At 43.4% G+C, this 20,497-nt stretch overlaps 1 protein-coding gene across 1 annotated transcript in view; it reads left to right on the plus strand.

The window, feature by feature from the left end:
* The window catches only part of LOC128325062 (acidic mammalian chitinase-like), a 42,982-nt gene extending 24,108 nt beyond the window's left edge, over nucleotides 1-18,874 (plus strand). Inside the window, exons 1-11 of the mRNA XM_053250444.1 lie at nucleotides 5,726-5,750; nucleotides 7,784-7,813; nucleotides 7,922-8,123; nucleotides 9,873-9,929; nucleotides 11,991-12,156; nucleotides 13,072-13,196; nucleotides 15,908-16,031; nucleotides 16,169-16,354; nucleotides 17,230-17,349; nucleotides 17,651-17,792; nucleotides 18,612-18,874. Coding sequence (XP_053106419.1) covers nucleotides 5,726-5,750; nucleotides 7,784-7,813; nucleotides 7,922-8,123; nucleotides 9,873-9,929; nucleotides 11,991-12,156; nucleotides 13,072-13,196; nucleotides 15,908-16,031; nucleotides 16,169-16,354; nucleotides 17,230-17,349; nucleotides 17,651-17,792; nucleotides 18,612-18,874 — 1,440 coding nt within the window. Of the gene's footprint in view, nucleotides 5,751-7,783; nucleotides 7,814-7,921; nucleotides 8,124-9,872; nucleotides 9,930-11,990; nucleotides 12,157-13,071; nucleotides 13,197-15,907; nucleotides 16,032-16,168; nucleotides 16,355-17,229; nucleotides 17,350-17,650; nucleotides 17,793-18,611 lie in introns of the transcript that reaches the window.
* The last annotated feature ends 1,623 nt before the right edge of the window (nucleotides 18,875-20,497 follow it).

The following is a 20,497-nucleotide window of genomic DNA, read 5'->3' on the forward strand; positions in this document are numbered from 1 at the left end:
CAGGTTTCCTATTTCAACCAAATTCAGCCAGAAGTTCATTAAAAGTTAAAGCAATGTTTATTATAACTTATACAATCCCATGACTGATTTTATATAAGCGTCATGTCCTCTGTGCAAGCTGAAGTTTCATCAACACCACTCCTACAAGATCAGCTTATCAAGGTCCTAAACGTTATATCTTATCTTAATTTTTTCAGTAAATGTTTGATGGGAAATTTCCAAGGACAAAGAGCTACTGGTAGTTTGCTTTCTACATTGTGATTGCAATGAGGGCCCTGATCTGTTTGGTTTGCTTCTTTCTTTTTGATTGATTGATTGAGTGCAGTCAAGTTGGTGTTGACTCTTAGCAACCACATAGATAGATTCTCTCTGGGATTATCTGTCTTCAACTTGGCCTTTAAGGTCTCGCAGTGGTGCATTCATTGCTGTTGTAATCGAGTCCATCCACCTTGCTGCTGGTCGTCCTCTTCTTCTCGTTCCTTCAAATTTTCCCAGCATTATGGACTTCTCAAGGGAGCTGGGTCTTTGCATAATGTGTCCGAAGTATGATAGTTTGAGCCTGGTCATTTGTGCCTCAAGTGAAAATTCTGGATTGATTTGTTTCTTTTAGGACTATTCTTAAAAAAGAACAAGCTGACATTCAACTTGGTTTAACAGACATCAGTTCAGTTATGCAGAATGAAAGTATTTTAAAAGCTGGATACTACAGCTGACCTTTGGCTTCCCAGCAGTGGTGGCTGCTGCTTGTTGTGGTGGGGGTAGGGGAGGGAGCCAGAGACAACCATAGACAAGGCGAATAGTAGGCAAGTCCAGCCCCAAGACAAGTTTAAAAGAAGGGGAAGGGCAATTACCAGCCATTGTTTTCTCCAATCTGTAAAATTGTTTACTTGACTCAACCAAAATCTCCATCACTCACATCAGCAGTTCAGCACTTGATAGCTGGCTATTTAGTGCTAAATTCACCCCTTGGTTGGCTGCAAGTAAAGGAATCAGGCCCTTAGATTGTTTAACTGTAGGTGTCAGTGTAAAAAGTAACAATGCCCCCCTCCCTCCCTGAAGTCCCCATGCCTCTTCTTCCCCTCAGTAGCTCCCTCCCTTCTTCTATAAGCATTGCCTCCATCTCTCCCCCTCCTTGCAATCTCAGCCCTCTCCCCTCCACCCCATGCAGGCTAAGGCCACCAACTGAAGTGGGGGGGTGGAGTCTTGAGCACCCATTTGCAGGTATTTGGTCACACATGAGCCCCATTCACACGTTATGTTCCACATTTGTACAATGACTGTACAGTATACACAAGTACAGATCTGTACACAGGTATGGTTATTCACATGTCATGTTGAACACAGATACACAGGTACACTGTTGGCCCATTCACATATTATGTTCAACACTCATACAAGTGTACAGTGTATACAGGAACAGATCTGTACACAGGTACAGTCATTCACATGTTATGCTAAATGCAGGTTCAAAGTACACTGCCTATCTGTACTAGGGTTCTGCACAAAATGGATTTTGTTTTTTGAGCTCGGAATGAAACAAATGGCCCAAACATTTAAAAACAGCAACTGAACTGGTTTTGATTTTAAAAAAAACCTCAAAATGTGTTGATGTTTCAGCCATAGGGAAACTCGAAACACCCCAACTGATTTCCATGGGTAGCTCCTAGGGACACCAAAGTGGGCTGTGTAGTAGGGCATGAGAGGTGCTACCTACCACCTAACCCACAAAACAAATGGGCAAGTGGGTGATTTCTATCATAGGATCCTAATGGTGGTTTCATATGATCCATAGGATTCCTTTCCTACAGAGTATACTTCCTATCTGTACCAGGCATTTGAAGGGCCTGTATCTTGGTCCACTTTTAAAATGAACACAGGTACAATCATTCACACAAACACATGTATGAGTATATAAACATCCGTACACTCATACAACATAATGTCTGAATTGGGTTTACTAGTCGGAATAGGTGCCTGTAAGCTATTCTGACTTCTCATTGGTTTGGGGTAGAACCTAGCTTTTTTACTCTTTGGTGGGGTGGGGCGGGGAGAGAGAAGGGTACATCCTGGTTGGTTCTGAGGCACTAAATATGCAGTTTGGGAGGTAATTAAGTATGGTAATTTCTTCATTTGGGAGCAAGGGAGCCCACTGAACACCCTGGAAGGGAGGAGATCATCTTACAAAGGAATTTAGAAAAAAAGACCAAGAACAAAGCAAGCAGTAGAAATGGAATAGCAACATTCAAGCAAGAGAGACAGACCCTGAGAGAATGGGAGAGAGGAAGAGATGGTATGTTTGGTGAGAGAATTGGGGGCTGGCAAGACTGTGGAGCTAGGAAGGAGGGCAACACCCTACTGCCCCAGGGAGCAGTTCCAGGGGCAGTGCTATCTGAGTTTAGTTTTCTTCAGAGGAACATTTTTACATACAAACATTCAAGTTGAGTATTGTGTGAAGGCAAGGAGCATGTGCACTTTTACAAGTCAGCAAGAGATCACATCAGATTCCCAGAGAAAGTCCCTGCAGTCCATAAGGCTTTCCAGTGCTCTCTCGGTCCATTCTGAGGCTATTCTGACGATCACCAGAAAGTGGACTAAGGGAGCCTGGGTCCTGGTCCAGAGGGGAGCAAAACCAAACCAGTCTGGTGTGGTTTGAATCCAGTTCAGATTTGAATCGAGCCGGGTTTTTGAATCAAAACTGGTTTTGTGCACATCCTTACCTAAGGTTTGGAGGCAGCAGCGTCACGTCTGAATGCAGATGCCGCCATAACCACATTTTCAAACTATTTCTGAGAGGGTGGCCCAGACCCACCCAGAAATGCAGAAGCTCTATGCCTGCCACACTTCTCAATAGTCATCTCTCAGTGAAGGCCCCATGCCCCCTATATTTTCTTTTATCCTGTGATACTGTGACCCCACAGTGGAAGCATATAAAGGGATTCAATTGTTTCAACATCTGCCCGCTTTCTGTCGCTTTCCCTGGGATGCCCCACATACAGATAAAGGTAAGACAGGTGCAGCGGTGACAACTTGGGAGGTATACCTGCACACTACTTGACAGAGTGTGCCATTTAAGTCAGACAAGGGGCCCTTTGTGTGGAACTCATTGTGTGCACAACACACCACTCAACAATATCAAAACATAGCACCACTCCAAGCCCCCCCCATTGGGATTGGGGTGCCCCAAATAACATTTTGCAGGTGGGGGCACCCTATCAAATACCCATGCCCCTTGCTATACAACCTGGTCTCTCCCCCCCTCCAACCTTCCAGGGTAAACATTGGAAAGGTGACACCTGGACAAAAGGTCTGCAATTAACACAATGCCCATTTGCGGGGTCCCACACAGATGCAAGGGGAAAAGCATGGAATGGAACGGCAGCAAAGCACTCATCTCTGCATGCTGGACAGAGCAGGGGGCACAGTTTGACATTATTGTGCTTGGCCCACACAATATTAAAAGGATTTTTTTTAAACTGATGATTGTGAAAAAGCAGAAGTGCTGTGGGCACCCGGCAGAGGCGTGCCCATTCATCCTTTTAAAATAACTGGGGGGTGTGTGTGTGCTAATGCTGCTATGGAGGAGCAGGCCTCCATTTGCCCGTGGGAAGAAGGAGGACCCAAGCCCCTTCTTCCCCAACTTGGGAAGGCAATCCACCTTTCCCCATGGAGATAAAAAGAGACACACCCCGTCAGGGGGTCGCAGGGATCCTCCTTTCCATTCAAAACCAACCATCCTTTTGTGTGACATTTGGCAACCATGCCCCAGAGACTGACAAGCAGGCTTCTCTGCCCCCCCCCCACCTCTGCCTGCAACCAGTAAAATGCTGAGTGCTCTCCACAAATAAGTGACCGCTGTGATGAGTCCCCATCCCTCCTCTATGTGCAGGTGCCCCTTGGCAGTCCTGCCTATCCAAGATTTAGCTTGAATGTCAATGTGTGGCTCCAGCAAGGACAGTGATGAAGGGGTTAAAATTTCTTCATCCTGAAGAAGCCTCCTGGCAAGGCTGGAAAGGCTGGATCATGCTTGACACACACACACACCCTTCAGGGATCGTGACCAATGGCAGCTGCCTTGACAACATGCTCACTCCCTGCCCACAGTCTGGTGACATGAGCGGCATATGGCTCACTGGGATGCAGCCTCAGCAGGTGAGGAAGAGGGAGGGGATACTCTGCCCTGAAGCTGGAGGTTGCCAAACCACAGTTGGGCATATGTCTGTAATGCGATTCCCGGTTTCAATAATTAACTGTGGGTTTGTCAAACTTCGGTTTCACGTTATGTGTGAATGCGGCCTCTGTCTTCACTCGCTTCCAGACCTCCTCATAATCTGGAGGGCATTTCTCCCAAGCTTTACTGACTTTTTACCATTTAGAACAATCTACGTTCAAGAAGTATAAGTAGTGCTCTGAAGCCCTGCCCTTGCACTGATGTGCTCAGAAGTTCCACCCCGCTGCTGTCCATGGTTACAGCATATGTCCACAGAGACAAATGCCGTACTTACGAACAGATTCTTCCTGTGATCAGAACACAAGTGTAATACTTCTCTCTCCCAGCCACTGACACATAAAGACAGGGTCCCACATGTTGCACAGCCACCCACTGTCATAAGGGAGCTGTGCCCCTGCACAGCAAAGCTGCTCTGAGCTCAGCCAATGTCTTGTTGGGAAGCAGAGCATGTGCGGAGTGAGCACGGAAGGACAGGCAGCCCCAGCTGTGTTGTGGAAGCAGCAAGTTGCACAACTACTCAACATTGTGTTACCATGCCTGAGCAGCACTACTTCCACCGGAAATGAAAGAAGTATTACTGCACAGCTGTGGGTGCAGTTGGGGGATACCTTCTTGTAACAAGAAGTCAGAAAGGAAAATCTGATTATTATTTTATTTTAATAGCTATTTTATCATATGCCACTGGGGCTAACTGTCACGTGCACAGCAGTGCCAGTTGAGTTGCATTGTGCATTGTGTCAGCCAGCCATTGTGTCCAAGTCTGTGTTTGCCATGTAATGCTAATATGGGGGCATAAAGTGATATTTTTAGGGGAGCATCAATGGGCAGAAAGGGGTGTTTAACCCATCCCTCTCCCACCATTTCTCCCATGCAAGCCTTCTGTCCCAATGATTTTTCAGTGCCAGAATACCTCAAGTTAAACAAAAAGTCACAAAGGAAAATCTGAACAGATTATTTTATTTTAATAGCTATTTTATCTTATTCCCCAGAGTAAATTCATGAGTCTATTTTCTTTTATTATCTATCTATTTCTATTTATATTCCACTCTTCCTAAAGTAGCTCAGGGTGATTTGCTTCCAATGTCATTTCTCTGGCATTAAATTATACTTTCCTGCCCATATAACGACACAAGCAAACTTCTTGGAGATATATATGTTGGACTTTCTTATCTAATATCCATTATCTTTGGTCAACTTCCAATGGAAGACTTTAACATTTATTTAGGATCTGGGGTGCAAACACAGCCTCTCTCTTTCAATGTATGCCCTCTTATCCCAAACATCATTGAAATATAAATATAATATTCCAAGGTGAAGATGGCTTCCACAACGATACCTATTTTTATGTTGTCTACTAACAATTATATATTAACTTTCTGTTTAATTTGGGGGGTGAAAACACCTGCTGTCACGTGTGTGCTCAATAGGTGGTGAAAACAGAAGGCATCCTATAAAAGGAAAGTAAAAGGTCTAGCAAACTAGTACACAGGTATCAAAATGGGCAAATTATTCCTTCTGACTGGTAAGTATAATAGCTCAATTACACAGTGAATCAGTAAATGACTAACCCTCTTGGATTTCCAGTGTATCCATCTATCAGCCAATTTGTTACTCGGTGTTTATCTCCTAGATATTCAGTTCTATTCCATTACAAAATTAAAAGCAACAGAATTTCTTACTGTGGTCTTTAAAATTAACATCTGGCTTGGATGTCTGATTTGGTTTTGTACCTGGATAACTACTGTTTTTACCTCATGCAGTACTATTTACTTTTTCAATGTTGTACTCATTTCATCTTATGGTCAATGGGCCAGAATAAAGATTGATCAATTGATTGATCATTCTGTTCTGACTCGGCTTAATCTCATTTTTTTTTCCTGTCCACACACATCTATATGTTTCCTAACTACAGTGCTTGACTGCCATTTAAAAAAAACATTTCTAGAATTTTTAGAAACTATAAGGACTTCTGCAATTCTGGGAAGCCTGCGAGTAAAGGGTAAGAAGGAATACACTCTAGTTGCAGCAAAGTATAGGAACATAGGAAGCTGCCATATACTGAATCAGACCATTGGTCTATCTAGCTCAGCATTGTCTGCACAGACTGGCAACGGCTTTTCCAAGGTTGCAGGCAGGAATCTCTCTCAGCCCTATCTTGGAGAAGCCAGGGAGGGAACTTGAAACCTTCTGCTCTTCCCAGAGCGGCTCCATCCCCTGAGAGGACTATTTTACAATGTTCACATGTGGTCTCCCATTCAAATGTAACCAGGGCAGACCCTGCTTAGCTAAGGGGACAAGTCATGCTTGCTACCACAAGACCAGCTCTCCCCTCAAAACACAGAGAACTTGCATTCTGGGTGGTATAGAAATGTATTAGATAGATAGATAGATAGATAGATAGATAGATAGATAGATAGATAGTATATTTAGGCTGCATATCAAGCAGTATTTCTAGTCTACAAGAAAGAATAATTATGGAGCAATTTTTTGTAACTGTCTTCTCTAGATACTCATAAGAGACTGGGTGAGAATCCCTCAAATGTAGCTTAAGTCTATTGTATAGAAGTCTGTCATCTATGCTTACATCTTTTGTTGTGTGATGATGAACCAGATGACCCACAAGCCCTTTTTCTACCAGTCTATGATTCCAAGAAGAGCTACGCATCTTGTCAGCAAATATGTATTCTCAAACTTGCATTTGCCAATTTATCTTGAAAGCACTTGCAAGGGAGAATCAGTGGGGTGAGGGGGAGGGCTGAGCCACACTGGTCTTACGCAGAAAACATTTCCATTTAATGTTCCTCATAAAGCAGAGCTCCATTCCCTGGATCTATTTTGTGGAGAGAAGCCCAAGGACCTGGCATTTATTTTCTATACCCAGAGGACAGTACCATAATATAAAAGCAAAGTGACTGATATTTTGTGCAGTTTAATCTTTCCAGCTCAGTGCTGTGAAAGAGATCAGATTAGAAGACTTCTTTCTCCTAGGCACTTAGTGGAAGTCATCATTTATAAGCAACCTGAGTTCATCACAGCAGTAATCACCAAAGCACATCAGAGTGCTCAGCAAACCCGGGTTTTTAAATAATGAGTAGCGGCGGCGTGGCTACTCATGAGTAGCCTCCTGGCTCAGGGGTCTCTCCAGTATGCCCTGCGCACTCATGCAGGGCATACTGGAGCTTATGGGGCCCCCGAACTCCCCAACCCCGGCGAGCTCCATGACAGAGCCGGCAGTTGTGTGGGCGGCCATTGCGGCCACCCAGAGCAGACTGGCTAGTCATCTGTGGGGAGAGCGGGCTAAGCCTGCTCTCCCCGCAAACCCCATAGAGGCTTTTCACACGAATCATGTGAAGAACCTCTAGGAATCTCTAACAATATTCTCAGCACCCTCAACAAACTATGATTCCCAGGATCCTGATGGGGTTGGACCATGACGTTGGCATAAAACCAATATAAGTTGGTTGTATGCACCTTGTCATATAGCTGAGATGAGCTATAAGGAACATATATTGTTTACTCTTCTTGTTGATTAACAATTCCACTTTTCTTCAACAGGTCTGGTTCTCCTGCTGCACCTGCAGCTGGGTAAGTGCTAGCAAATTTATTTGTTATTGTATGGCATAAAAATTAATACCCTAAAGCTGCTTTTTGTCAACACTAAGTGCATATGTTGATTTACCTTCCAAAATGCAGGCGCATCTACCAATATCGTCTGTTACTTCACCAACTGGTGCCAGTACAGACCTGGAATTGCGCGTTACATGCCTGAAGACCTTGACCCATGCCTATGTACTCATGTGATCTATGCTTTCGCTGGCATGGCCAACAACCAGATCCAGACCATTGAGTGGAATGACGTGGCTCTCTATGGTGGCATCAGTGGACTCAAAAACTAGTAAGAAGATTTGGAGGTCATTCACACAATCAAAGAAGCTCTACTCACGATCAGTGAGAAGAGCTTCTTCTGGGTCTGTGGAGGGAGCGGGCTTAGCCTGCTCTTCCTGCAGACGATCAAAAGGCAGCCCTGGGTGGCCAGACTGGCAGCCCACACAACTGCTGGCTCTGTCAAGGAGCTGGCAGGGGCAGTGAGGATCAGGGGCCGTGTGGCCCCTGGAAGTTCCAGGATGCCCCACGCAAGCGCACAGGGCATCCTGGAGAGACCACCAAGCCTGGGAGGCTATTTGCAGCCTCCCAGTTGGGGGTCTCCTCATGTGTCGCCGTGCACTGTGGCGACACACAAGCAACCAAATGAGGCCAATGGAGCACTCGCTTCGTTAACCTCATTTAAAGGGAGGGGGAATTAGGTGGGCTAGCCACCTTGAGAGCACTGGACTTGCCTTCAAGCCTGGTGGTTCTCACAATCCCTGGAAAGCGGGCTAAGCTCCCTTAGCACCCTTTCCTGTGATCGTGGGAATAGCCTCAAAACTGTTTTCTACCTGGGTTTGGGAGCTGTATGTGCTCCCAATTTTTGGTTGTGTGGAAGAAAGGTAAAAGGAAAACCTGTGTAGAAGTGATTGTGTGGAAGCAAGGTAGGAAAAGCTACCCAGGTTTTCCTCCTATCTTGTTTCCACACAATCACTTCTACCCAGGTTTTCCTCCTACCTTGCTTCCACACAACCAAAAATTGGAAGCATATACAGCTCCAATATACAGATTGTGGGAATGATCTCTTGGCGTATTTAAATACATTATAAGCAATTTTTGCCTTTCTCATTCCCACCAATATGAGCTGGGTCTCACAATCAGTGAGACCCAGTTTGCTAGAGTGAGCGGGGAGAGCAGGCTAAGCCCCCTCTTCCCGCACACGAGCAGGGTGGAAGCACTGGGTGGCCGGGTCAGTTGCCCACACTATTGCTGGCTCCATGATGGCTGAGGGGAGCGGGGGCCGATCGTGCCCTGCGCAAACCCGGTTTTAGGGGCGCATGCCCTGCGCATGCCCTGTGCTCCCACCACAAACCCGGTTTTAGGGGCGGGTGGTTCTCACGATTGCAGAAAATCGGGCTAGAGTAGGCTAGCCTGACCGCTAGCCCGATTTTCTGCAATTGTGTGAACAGCCTCTCTTTCTTCTATCTCACATCTTCTATCCAACAAAATGAGGTCATTCATATAAATGAAAATGTGTGGAATCAAAGTTTTGATGCACTTAAGCAGACTGCCAGGTTCATGCCTGAGAGGCACCTATATTTTTAGGAGTCCTATAGAAGGGCTACAGAAGACAACAGCAATGAATGCACCACCGAGAGACCTTAAAGGCCAAGCTGAAGACAGATCATCCTGGAGAGAATCTATCTATGTGGTCGCTAAGAGTTGACACTGACTTGACAGCACTTAATCAATCAATCAATCAATCAATCAATTAATCAGTCAATTGAAGGAAAAATTGCAATAGGTGTAACTGCTGCTCCTTTTGCATTTTGATATGAAAAGTTTCCTTTTCTATGCAGCTCTTTACAGGGCTCTCTTAGGGTCTAGCAACCCTGATTTTAGAACGTTTGCAGACCTCTGACTAGAAAGAAAGAAAGAAAGAAAGAAAGAAAGAAAGAAAGAAAGAAAGAAAGAAAGAAAGAAAGAAAGAATTACCCATCTTAACTCTTTGCAGCTCACCTGAAGATTTTAAAACACCTTTCAAATAATTTATTCACAGCAATCCTGACCTGAAAACCTTGTTGTCTGTTGGAGGCTGGAACTTCGGTACTCAAAAGTAAGATTCTATAGGAGCATTCTGAATGGCTTGGGTTTTTTTTCCTTGTACCACATTCTCCAACCAATACTGAAGATTAGCTGTATATTTATTAATATTAGTATTAATATTAATATATTAGTTGAAGGTGGTTATTCTTTCTTCCAGACTCTTAACAGAGTGTAACATAGGGCTGAAAAGTCAAGGGCTGTACATAAGTCTATACACACTATTTACACATATGTGTGTAAGCTGTACATGTGGATGCTCTCTACATCCCCTTTTTCAATTTCTCCAGGTATGCAACTGGAAGCTGATTCCTTGCTTCTGCTTCTAGATATATAAAGAGGCTAGAAAATGGTACTTGTCTGGCCATTCTTTCTCTCCTCGCAAAATACATGGGCATTTGCACACTAGTTTGTATCTATGTAAATGAAATTTATATCATGATAAGCAGCCTGAGTGTGCTGTTTGGAAGAACAGACAGAACTTCCCATAAGCAATATCATTCATTCATTCATTCATTCATTCATTTATTTAAAATATTTATATCCCACCCCTCCAGCACACTACTGCTCAGGACGGCTCACAACAATAAAATAGATATAATGTAAAAGAATAGTAACAAATTAAGCAAATTAAGTAAACAAGTGAAAAGTCCAGGCTAAAACCACAATCAGAATTAAGTTTCAAATTAAAAGTTATTGTAAAAGCTAGTAATTGAGAATTATAAAAACTAAAAACTAAAGAACCTACCAGATATAACCCTAGATGGAGCATTTAAAAGCCTCTTTAAAAAGATGTGTTTTTAGTTGTTTCTTAAAAACACTGAGAGAGGGAGCATGGCAAAGCTCTTTAGAGAGGGTGTTCCAAAGCCAAGGGGCCATAACCAAAAAGGTCCTGTCTCTAGTCTTTGCCAACCGTATCCCTGTTAGTGGCGAAGCTATGAACAATTTCAAATAATACAATAACAATAGGAAAGCAGTTTCAAATAACAAAGACAAATGAGAGTTGCCCATCATAATGATTGCTATATGGCGATAACCAATGTGGTTGGACTTGGACTAGAGAGATTTGGGTTCAAATTCTTGCTCAGTCAAGGAGTTCACTGTGATGATGGTCTGTCAGCCCAACCTACCACACAGAGTTGTTGTAAAGATAACTCCATGTATGCATTCTCAAGCACTTTTGAAGGAACGTTGGGTGCCAATCTGATAATAATCAAGCTTAAAAGATTTAAGAAATATTCTAAAAGAAGAAGAAATAAATTGATTAGGTTTAAGTGACTGAAGATCTCTCCTTCCAAATTAGCGATGACAACAAGGATACCAGAGGCGGTAGTCCATGTGGTTCAAAGCTAACATGTTCCAAAGGATAAATTTGTGTCATGTCATAGGTACTCTAAGGGTGAACCCAGAGGTGCTCTTACCCCTAGACTTCCAGGCCAAAGTCCAGGACCTCCACATACCCTGAGAGCCTCCAAATCCTCCTTATTCTGTCCTGGGTGGCACTGGCCCACCACAATGTTGGGTGGCCGAGCATGACCTCTAAGAAACATAAGAAACATAAGAACAGCCCTGCTGGATCAGGCCCAAGGCCCATCTAGTCCAGCATCCTGTTTCGCACAATGGCCCACCAGATGCTGCTGGAAGCCACAGACAGGAGTTGAGGGCGTGCCCTTTCACCTGCCATTACTCCCCTGCAACTGGTACTCAGAGGCATCGAGGCTGGAGGTGGCCCACAGCCCGCCGACTAGTAGCCATTGATAGACCTCTCCTCCATGACGTCATCCAAACCCCTCTTAAAGCCACCTCTGCTTTAGAGACCGAGGGAGCGTGAGGAAATAAAGATGTGGGATGGGAAGTTGAGTGTTGAAATATTTCTGCTGATGCATATTTGCATAAATGTAGCTGTTTTATATTCTTACATTATTGTGAGTTTAGGCTCCAAAATTATCTAGGTGCACCTCTGGGCGAACCCTTAGAGATCAGCAGCAGTAGGGCATTATGTAGGCCATCAATTAGCAAAGGACTCTAATTACACCACAAACCATTAATGTTTCCACATTGCTTTATCTTGCAGGTTTTCTGACATGGTTTCTTCTGCTCAGAACCGCCAGACCTTTATTCAGTCTGCTATCTCCTTCCTGCGCAAGTATGACTTCGATGGGTTGGACATTGATTGGGAATATCCTGGCAACAGAGGCAGTCCTGCTGATACCCAACAACTTTTCACAGTCTTGCTCCAGGTTAGCTTTGATAATGTGTGCTCTGGTTCTAGGTGACTAATACAGCCTCCTACTAATGGGTGGAGTTTTGTTCTGGAATAACAGTCCCCCAACAGTCCCCCAACTCAGTTTCACTATAAATGTAATTTTAAAAAACCATTAGGTTCATAGTCTGAGGCAAATTGTGAGGAAAGCTTCAGAAGCAGATATTGGATGAACCAGAGAAACAGGAGCTGAGGACAATGATGAGTTGGGGTTTCCTTTGTACTTTTCAACAGGGTTGGGGAACTGTGGCTTGTTAACTGACAAAGTTAGAACAAACTAGGATATTAAATCATTGTTTTTTCCCCCTCTACTTTGATATTCTGGTTTGTGCTAACTACAGTTCCCCAAGTTTGTACGTAATGCAGAACTGTAGTTTTTCCTTAGTGAAAATGGGAGCTTTATTTATTAAAAATATTTATACTCTGCCCCTCCAGTACACTACTGCTCAGGGTGGCTCACAACATTAATAAAATAGATACAATATAAAATTAATAATAAAACTGAACAAGTTAAAAGACAGAGCTAAAAATCACATTTAATTTTCATCTCATGTGCAAGGAGGAAAGAGGGACCCTAAACATTTTCATCATTAAGGGGGAAGTTTTTCCAACTCAAAACAGTGAATTCTCAAATTATGCTTAGGAAAAGAAGCAGATACATACATAGATGCATAAACAAACAAACACATACATACATACATACAACCTCTGCTTTCTAAGCAAAGAGGCACCTTCTAAAGCAGTGACTCTCATATCCAGCAGCGGGGAAGCAATTGCCCCTATCCAACCCCAGCACAGTGTTTTTCCAATGGCTGTTGTTGGTCTCTATCTTGTACAGGGGTTTCCCCCCACCCCCGCTCATAGACTAAATATTTACTTCTTCCACTAACAGGAAATGTATGAAGCTTTTGAACAAGAGGCCTCTCAAACCAACAAACCCAGACTGCTGATTTCTGCAGCTGTGTCTGCAGGTGTAGGGACTATTGAAACTGCTTACCAGATCCCACAGATGTCTAAGTAAGTGGCACACTGATACCTCAGCCTTTCTAAACAATAAGAGGAAACATACATGTGTGGTGAAAAGGTGCTAGCTTCAAGGTTAGATGGAGCACTGTGATGATTTTGCTGTAGGGCAGGACCTCTACCAAATCGGGGTCCCCACTACGGTATGAATGGAGACCTTCTTGGTTTGGAGAATGTAAGTTGCCTGCTCTCTCTATCTCTCAAAGCATGGGGGCTAGCTTCTTTATCACAAATCAGGTGAACAATAGCAATGTTCCTGACTTCAGTGACTGACATTGTGCAATGCTGTCAACATTCGTGAAGTTGTGCAAGAGCACTGTTGCACAAATGCAGTCATGGAACTGACGGCCAGTATTGCACTGGCCATTTGCACAACTTTTGCATGTAACACAACAGCACTCTTGCTCAACTGTGTGGACATTACGTTGTGATGCGCATATATCATTGTGAAATATGTCAGCTGCTGAAATCTGAAACACTAATAGCAGGTGGGGGGGAATTTGTGTGTCTGCACCTGTTAGTACAGGAAAGAGGAAAGAATGTGGCTTATGTGTCACCAATAGATGTGCATGGATCCAAAATGTGTAGGATACCCATATCTTTAAACATGGTCCAGACCACATATGAAATAAAGTGTAAATTGGGGTGGATTGCTCTGTTCACCAGCTTTAGACAACCAATATTAGCAATGATGCTGAAAAAACTGAAAGTGGTATACAGATAAATCTTGTATGCCTTTACTTATATAAATCATGAAGTTCAGTCAATTAAACATACATCTTGGCTATTTGCATACTGTTGCATATAACAGTTGCAAATCTCAGGAAGCTGCCTCCAATATTCAGTTACTAGGATTTCACAGGAGCTAAATCAGACCCTTTTGTAAATAACTTAACTGAGCAGCACTGCAGTGTGGATTAAGGATGTGCAGAAATGGATTTTGTACTTCGTTTTGAGCTCAAAATGAATGCAAAATGTTCAAAATATTTCATTGAAATAGCTGCCAAGCTGGCTGTTTCAACAAAACAAACTTGAAATATTTCAGGTGTTTTGTTTCAGCCATAGGGAACAATGGGGAACTCAAAACACCCCACTGTTCCCCATGGGTAGCTCCTAGCAACACCAAAATGTGTTGTATATTAGGGCATGATGAGTGCTACCTACTAGCCAACCCACAAAAGAAATGGGCAAGTGGGCCATTTTTTAAAAAAAATTTAACCAGTCACCAAAACCCCCATAGGATCCTATGGGTGTTTTGGGGGTTGGGGGAAGGTTAAACATTTGTTTTGTGGGTTTTCTTTTTGTGGGTTGGGTGGTAGGTAGCACCCATCATGCCTGCCACACACGCTTTTTGGTGTTCTTAGGAGCTACCCATGGGGAATACTCGACAAAGTTTGCATTGCAATTTGCAGTGCATTTTGCGACCCTGACTTGCAAAACACTGATTAGAAGCACACAGTAAAGGGAAATCTGTCCCTCACAACATAGAACAACACACATTTTTTTCAAACACAGTCCAAAAATGACCAAAAAAGAATTACTGGACCAGAATCCAGTCCACTGCCAGCCACAGTGCCTGTGCTGCAGTAACATCATTGGCACAAGTTGCTCTCTGCACAATTATAACTTTTTTACTTCAGCATTCCAACAGCTGCCACAGCAGCACCCTTAGCAACAAGCATAGCCATAAGCTTAACTAGAGCAACATCTTCAGCCACATTTTGACTTAGTACACCTTGCAATGCAGATTGCAGAGCAGACCATAGCAGTGAGTGAAGCACCAGTTAGCTTCAAGGCCAGACATGGACCTCATCTCACAGCAATCACCAGGAAAATATGAGGGGTGGGGGGGTGGGGGGAGAGAGCTGAGCTGCCACTGTCCATTTTTTTGCCACAACACTATCTCACAAACAAAACAAACCACAATTCAAGGAAGGAAGGAAGGCACCCAGGTTCTGCCTTTGTCAATCTGAGATCCAGCAAAACCAGATACTTAATATAGCAGCAATAGCACAACACATTATACTCAGTGCCGAGAAAATAAAACCACAAAATCAAACCTTCCTTGATTCCTTTCTTCCTCCTCTCCTGATGAATCCTCTTCAGGGGCACACTAAGGGCTCTCTCTGCCTCCCAGGCCGTTTAAATACATTTTGAAATTCCCTCCTTTTTTGTTCCTCCCCCTCCCCCCAGCCAGTGGAGCACAGTGGCTCACGACAACACTTGATCTGTTTGATAAAGCCGGCCAAGAAGCAAAGAGATCTCAAGCCAATTGGAAGCCAGTGCCAGAAAACCAATCAGCAAGGGAAAAACAGCCCACCAAATGGCTCTCAAATTCAAAATATTTTGAGCTCGAAACAGGCCCTTTATTTTAAGGGGGCTTTGTTTTGAGCTTGAAACACTTGAAATGGCCCGTTTAAAGCTCAAAACATTTTGCCCATCCCTAGAGTGGATTAATTTGCCTTCATACTTAGCACATAATTGAATTAGATGAAACCAAATTACATGAGAACCACAAGAGATGGCTGAGAATATTAGTTTTTAATGGTTGTTAGCTGTAAACCACCTAGAGATTTTTTTTTTATTTATCTGTATAAAATGCAATCAATCAATCATTCAATCAGAGAAAGAAGTCCACAAGTTCTCTGTCTGAATAAAGAACTTACTGGAATGATATGTTTAGCCATTTGCCTTTCCCCCCAAAGGTACATGGACTTGATCAATGTGATGACTTATGACCTCAGAGGATCCTGGGAAGGTTTCACTGGTGAGGACAGCCCTCTGTTTGCAGGGCCTGAAGACCAAGGCTCCTATATTTATTTCAATGTGGTGAGTGACTTGACAGAAATGAAGATATTTCTTTTATAGCCTTCAGACACATCATTCATGTCCAGTTGCTAAGTGGTTCAACATCACAATGGCCTAAGAATCACTTCCTGGCCATTTTGTAATATTCCCTCCAACAGGACTATGCTATGAACTATTGGAAGAAGAATGGTGCTCCAGCTGAAAAACTGATGGTGGGATTTGGAGCCTATGCCCGCACTTTCACCCTCACCAACCCTTCTAACCATGGCCTGAATGCCCCAACCTCTGGACCAGGTAAAGCTGGGGCCTACACCCAAGCAGCTGGAACACTGGCATATTTTGAGGTAAAAATATCATTAGCCAAGTTGTCACCATTCTAAAACTGTGCCCCTATAAAATTTCTGTTCATACTGGAAACTAGATGTTATTGGCTTAGATACCACACAGCAACACACACACACACACACACTCTTCCATAAGTTGGACATGCATGCTGGCTCCTTGAGTGTGGAGAGTCCACCAACGCTCCTTGCAAATGTGCAGTGCCTCTATGGCTGTTAAGAATCACATTACTGCTGTAGGACACTTCCCCCATAATTCCCAGTGGGAGAAGTGTCCTACAGTTCAGATGTGATTCTTAAGAGCCACACAAGCTCTGCATGTCTGCAAAGAGCGTTCACTGGCTCACCACATTCATGGAGCCAGCATGTACACCCAACTGATGGAAGGGTGGGGGGCTGTGCAGCCACCATGTAATAAATGTATTACGTATTAGCCACCATATAATAAATGTATAGTATTGTTGTTCTCTTCTCTATGTACTGTTTCAACTGTGTATGTGGAGATTGCACTTGTGAACCAATTTAATTATAGTTCTATATTTTGTCTGTTTATGTTTGTGCTTCTTTCTTTTGGGAGAGGGGGTGTATGTTCTTGTTGCTTTCTATATTAAAGAGTGAAACCATCCTGTTTTGATACACAGGACCTGTACAGGAGGCTGCTTTAATTATGGTAGTGCCAAATATTCTTCATACTTCTATAGCTTAAATAGCTAGATAGAATGAAAGGTTTTTTGTTTTGTTTTGTTTTGTATTGTTTGCTTAATTCTACTGTGATTTAGGTCTACTGTGATTCCATGACTTCAGTCAGTCTAAAATACCAGAGTTCACTTGATGTAGTCAGATACTTTATTGACTTAAAAAGCATTTTGGTTCCACAGGTCTGTACCTTCTTGAAAGATGGTGCCACTGTTGTGTGGAATGCTCCCCAGCAAGTCCCTTATGCCTATAATGGGAATCAGTGGATTGGCTATGACAACCCTAAGAGTTTTGCCATCAAGGTAAGCCTGCTTGCTGCCTGTCTCCATTTTGTGCTCTTATTAATGGCTACAGACAACACTCTTCGAAAGTGGGAGGGGGAAGAGTAAACCTGCGTGGGATTGTGCTGTTACTTCACACTTTGGCTGGAATGCTTAAAACTCCTTTTATAACTTAAGTGTTGACTTGGAGCCTTTACTTGCCATTTCAGGGGTGCTAGATTCATACTTTGACAATGCAGAGTTGAGCTGTTTATCACTTAAGTGAAGTAATAGAACTGATTCTCTGGGTCTTTTACGTTCTGCTTAATTATCTAACTCACAGGCTAAGTGGCTGTTGGAGAACAATTTTGGAGGAGCCATGGTATGGGCTATTGATCTGGATGACTTCACTGGCACATTCTGCGGGGAAGGCAAATATCCTCTGATGAATGCCTTGAAATCTGCATTAGGAGTCGCCACTCCAAGTATGTAACAGAACAGTGTTTTTATGACTGAGCAACATGTCTAACATGGTCAGGCTGTTTGGAAATACTGCATTTGGATCATGTTTGGATCATTTGGATCAATTGGGTCATTTTTTGTGTTCAGCTCTGCTGTTTCAGGCTCACCTCTCTTCTACCAGCACTTCCTTCTCCACCACACTCCTCTAAATTTAATTCTCCTCACATGACAAATTAAACAGCTTTTGCCCCTCCGAAATTAATCTATTCTTGCAACATTTTTTGCTGGCTTTGCAGTTACATTACCAAGAATGAGAGCCTCCCCTGTGGATTCCTTCATTTCCCACATTTCCCATATGTATAAAGGTAAATTGTACTGTCATCAATTCGATTTTGACTCCTGGTGCCCACAGAGCCCTGTGGTTTTCTTTTGGTAGAATACAGGAGGGGTTTACCATTGCCATCTTCTGTGGCAGTATGAGATGATGCCTTTTAGCATCTTCCTATATCGCTGCTGCCTGATATAGTACAGCAAAGATTCAAACCGGCGACCTTCTGCTTGTTAGTCAAGCCTTTCCCCACTGCGCCATTAGGTGGTTTACATATGTATACACCGATATTCCAACAAATCATTACCCTTAAGACCTTATTTTATTTTATTTTACAATTATATCCCACTCTTCTTCTAAGGAGCCCAGAGGTTATGTGGTTTATAATATCTGGTTATGGTTATTAATATCTCAGGAGATATTATAATCGCCTGAGAAGACTTGGGACTCTTTTAGGAAGTCATAAAACTTCTGAAGAGGGAAGATTCTAACATGTTTCTCACCTTTCTTTCAGACTGCAAAGTGCCAGCAACTACACTTGGCACCAATGCTAATCAGCCTGCCCAGCCAGCAACCGCCGCCCCTGCTTCTGGTGGCAGCGGAAGCTCAGGCGGAAGTTCCAGCAGCGCCTTCTGCAACGGGAAAGCCTCTGGCCTCTATCCAGATCCCTCTGACAAAAATAGCTTCTACCACTGTGTGAACGGGAGGACCTACCAACAATATTGCCAGACTGGCCTTGTATTCGATTCCAGTTGCTCCTGCTGCAACTGGGCATGAGGAATACACACCTTATGAGTGCACACATTCCACTGCAGGAAAGAAAGAGTTCAGCATGACAAATAAAGACGCATTGCATTCAAACTATAGTCTGTGAGTCCTTTCACCATTAAACACAAATGCCATTCAGTGTCTATACAGATCGAATGAAACACTTCACTACTCTCTCTAACTCTATAAAAATAGAACAGGGGCTCAGGATTCTGACATATGTATTACTTGTTTTGAAAATGCATGAACCACTTTTCCACATAAGGTGCACAAAGCAGCACACAACAAAACTGCCTTAAAATACAGCAATACAAAGGCATGCCGCAAGAGAAAATGTTTAAACTCCAAATCATAACAATGATCAGTCAGTGCTGCTGCCAGGTGGTGGGAGGCCCTGGTGAAAAGTCTTGCACTGGCTCCACTGATGGCACATTGGGCCCCATCATATCTCCCAAAGCTTAGCAGTTGGTAGAGGGACCTGATGGCAGGTGGTGGCTTCTCCCACACTCTTTATTGTTGAATGGGGAGATCCTTTGGCATCAGCAGCTCTTCCTCCTCCTCTTGGAGGAAAAGAGGAGGAAGGGGAGCTACTACCACATGCCCCCATTTGCCAGTGGGGAAAGTGGAAAAGAGCTGCTGCCACTGCTAAATCCTGTGGTGGTGGCAGCTCCTTCTACCCCATTGGTCAATAAGCTCCCTCCCAAAGCCCCTTCCAGCATCGCAGAGGCCTTTGGGGAAAGGCCTATTGGAGTGAGCAGGAGAAAATAGTGATGGCATGAGTCTCCCAGCTGACTTACACCATCACTGCCACCACAAGGAGGTGGGTATTGGTGTTGGGTGGTGGTGGTTAGGAGACAATGCCAAGGATTACAATCAAGCATGATTTCAGGGTTCAGCCATGTTAGGCACTGGCTCATGGGCCCATGCCCATCAGAAGGGTCACCTGGCTGACCCCTGATGGTCACAGTTCTAAGAAAATGTACAGAACTCACATACACAGTTTTTGCCTATAAAGAGTAACCTAGTTGGATAATTTTATTGTAGGCCTGCAATGGGTCTGAAAGTCACTTAATTCAACCTCTTCCTGCATTGAAAAAGGATCTTCTGTCAACGTGATTAGATTGAATTTTAAAAGACAGAAAGAAAAATTGTGGCAGTCTTTGTGATTTTTATTTTATTTAGCATATTTGTATACCACCCAAAACTCATGTCTCTGGATGGTTTACAATAAAACAGCACAGATTAAAAACACAGTTAAAATATTAAAATAATTTAAAACAATGATGGATTCTATAAATCTAATTAAAAGCCTGGGTGAATAGATGTGCCTAAACAGCCCAATAAAAAAGCTGTCAAAGAGGGGGGTGGGGGCTATTATTTGACAGGAAATGCATTCCAAAGCCTCAGGGCGGCAATGGAGAACAATTACCAATTTTTTGTTGTTTTAGATCAATGAACCCTCTAAGAATACAAGTCTAGGATCTGCTTGTTTCTGGGTCTCCCACAAACAGCTTTATGATTTCTTATATTAATCCCCTATCATCAGTGGCGTAGCAAGGTTGGAGTTGCCTTAGGGACAAAAAATGAAGGTGGGCCCCCTTGATTTTTAAAGTCTAAAAATCTCTCTCTCTC

Source organism: Hemicordylus capensis, chromosome 4, assembly GCF_027244095.1.
Source record: "Hemicordylus capensis ecotype Gifberg chromosome 4, rHemCap1.1.pri, whole genome shotgun sequence".
Taxonomy (NCBI): Eukaryota; Metazoa; Chordata; class Lepidosauria; order Squamata; family Cordylidae; genus Hemicordylus; species Hemicordylus capensis.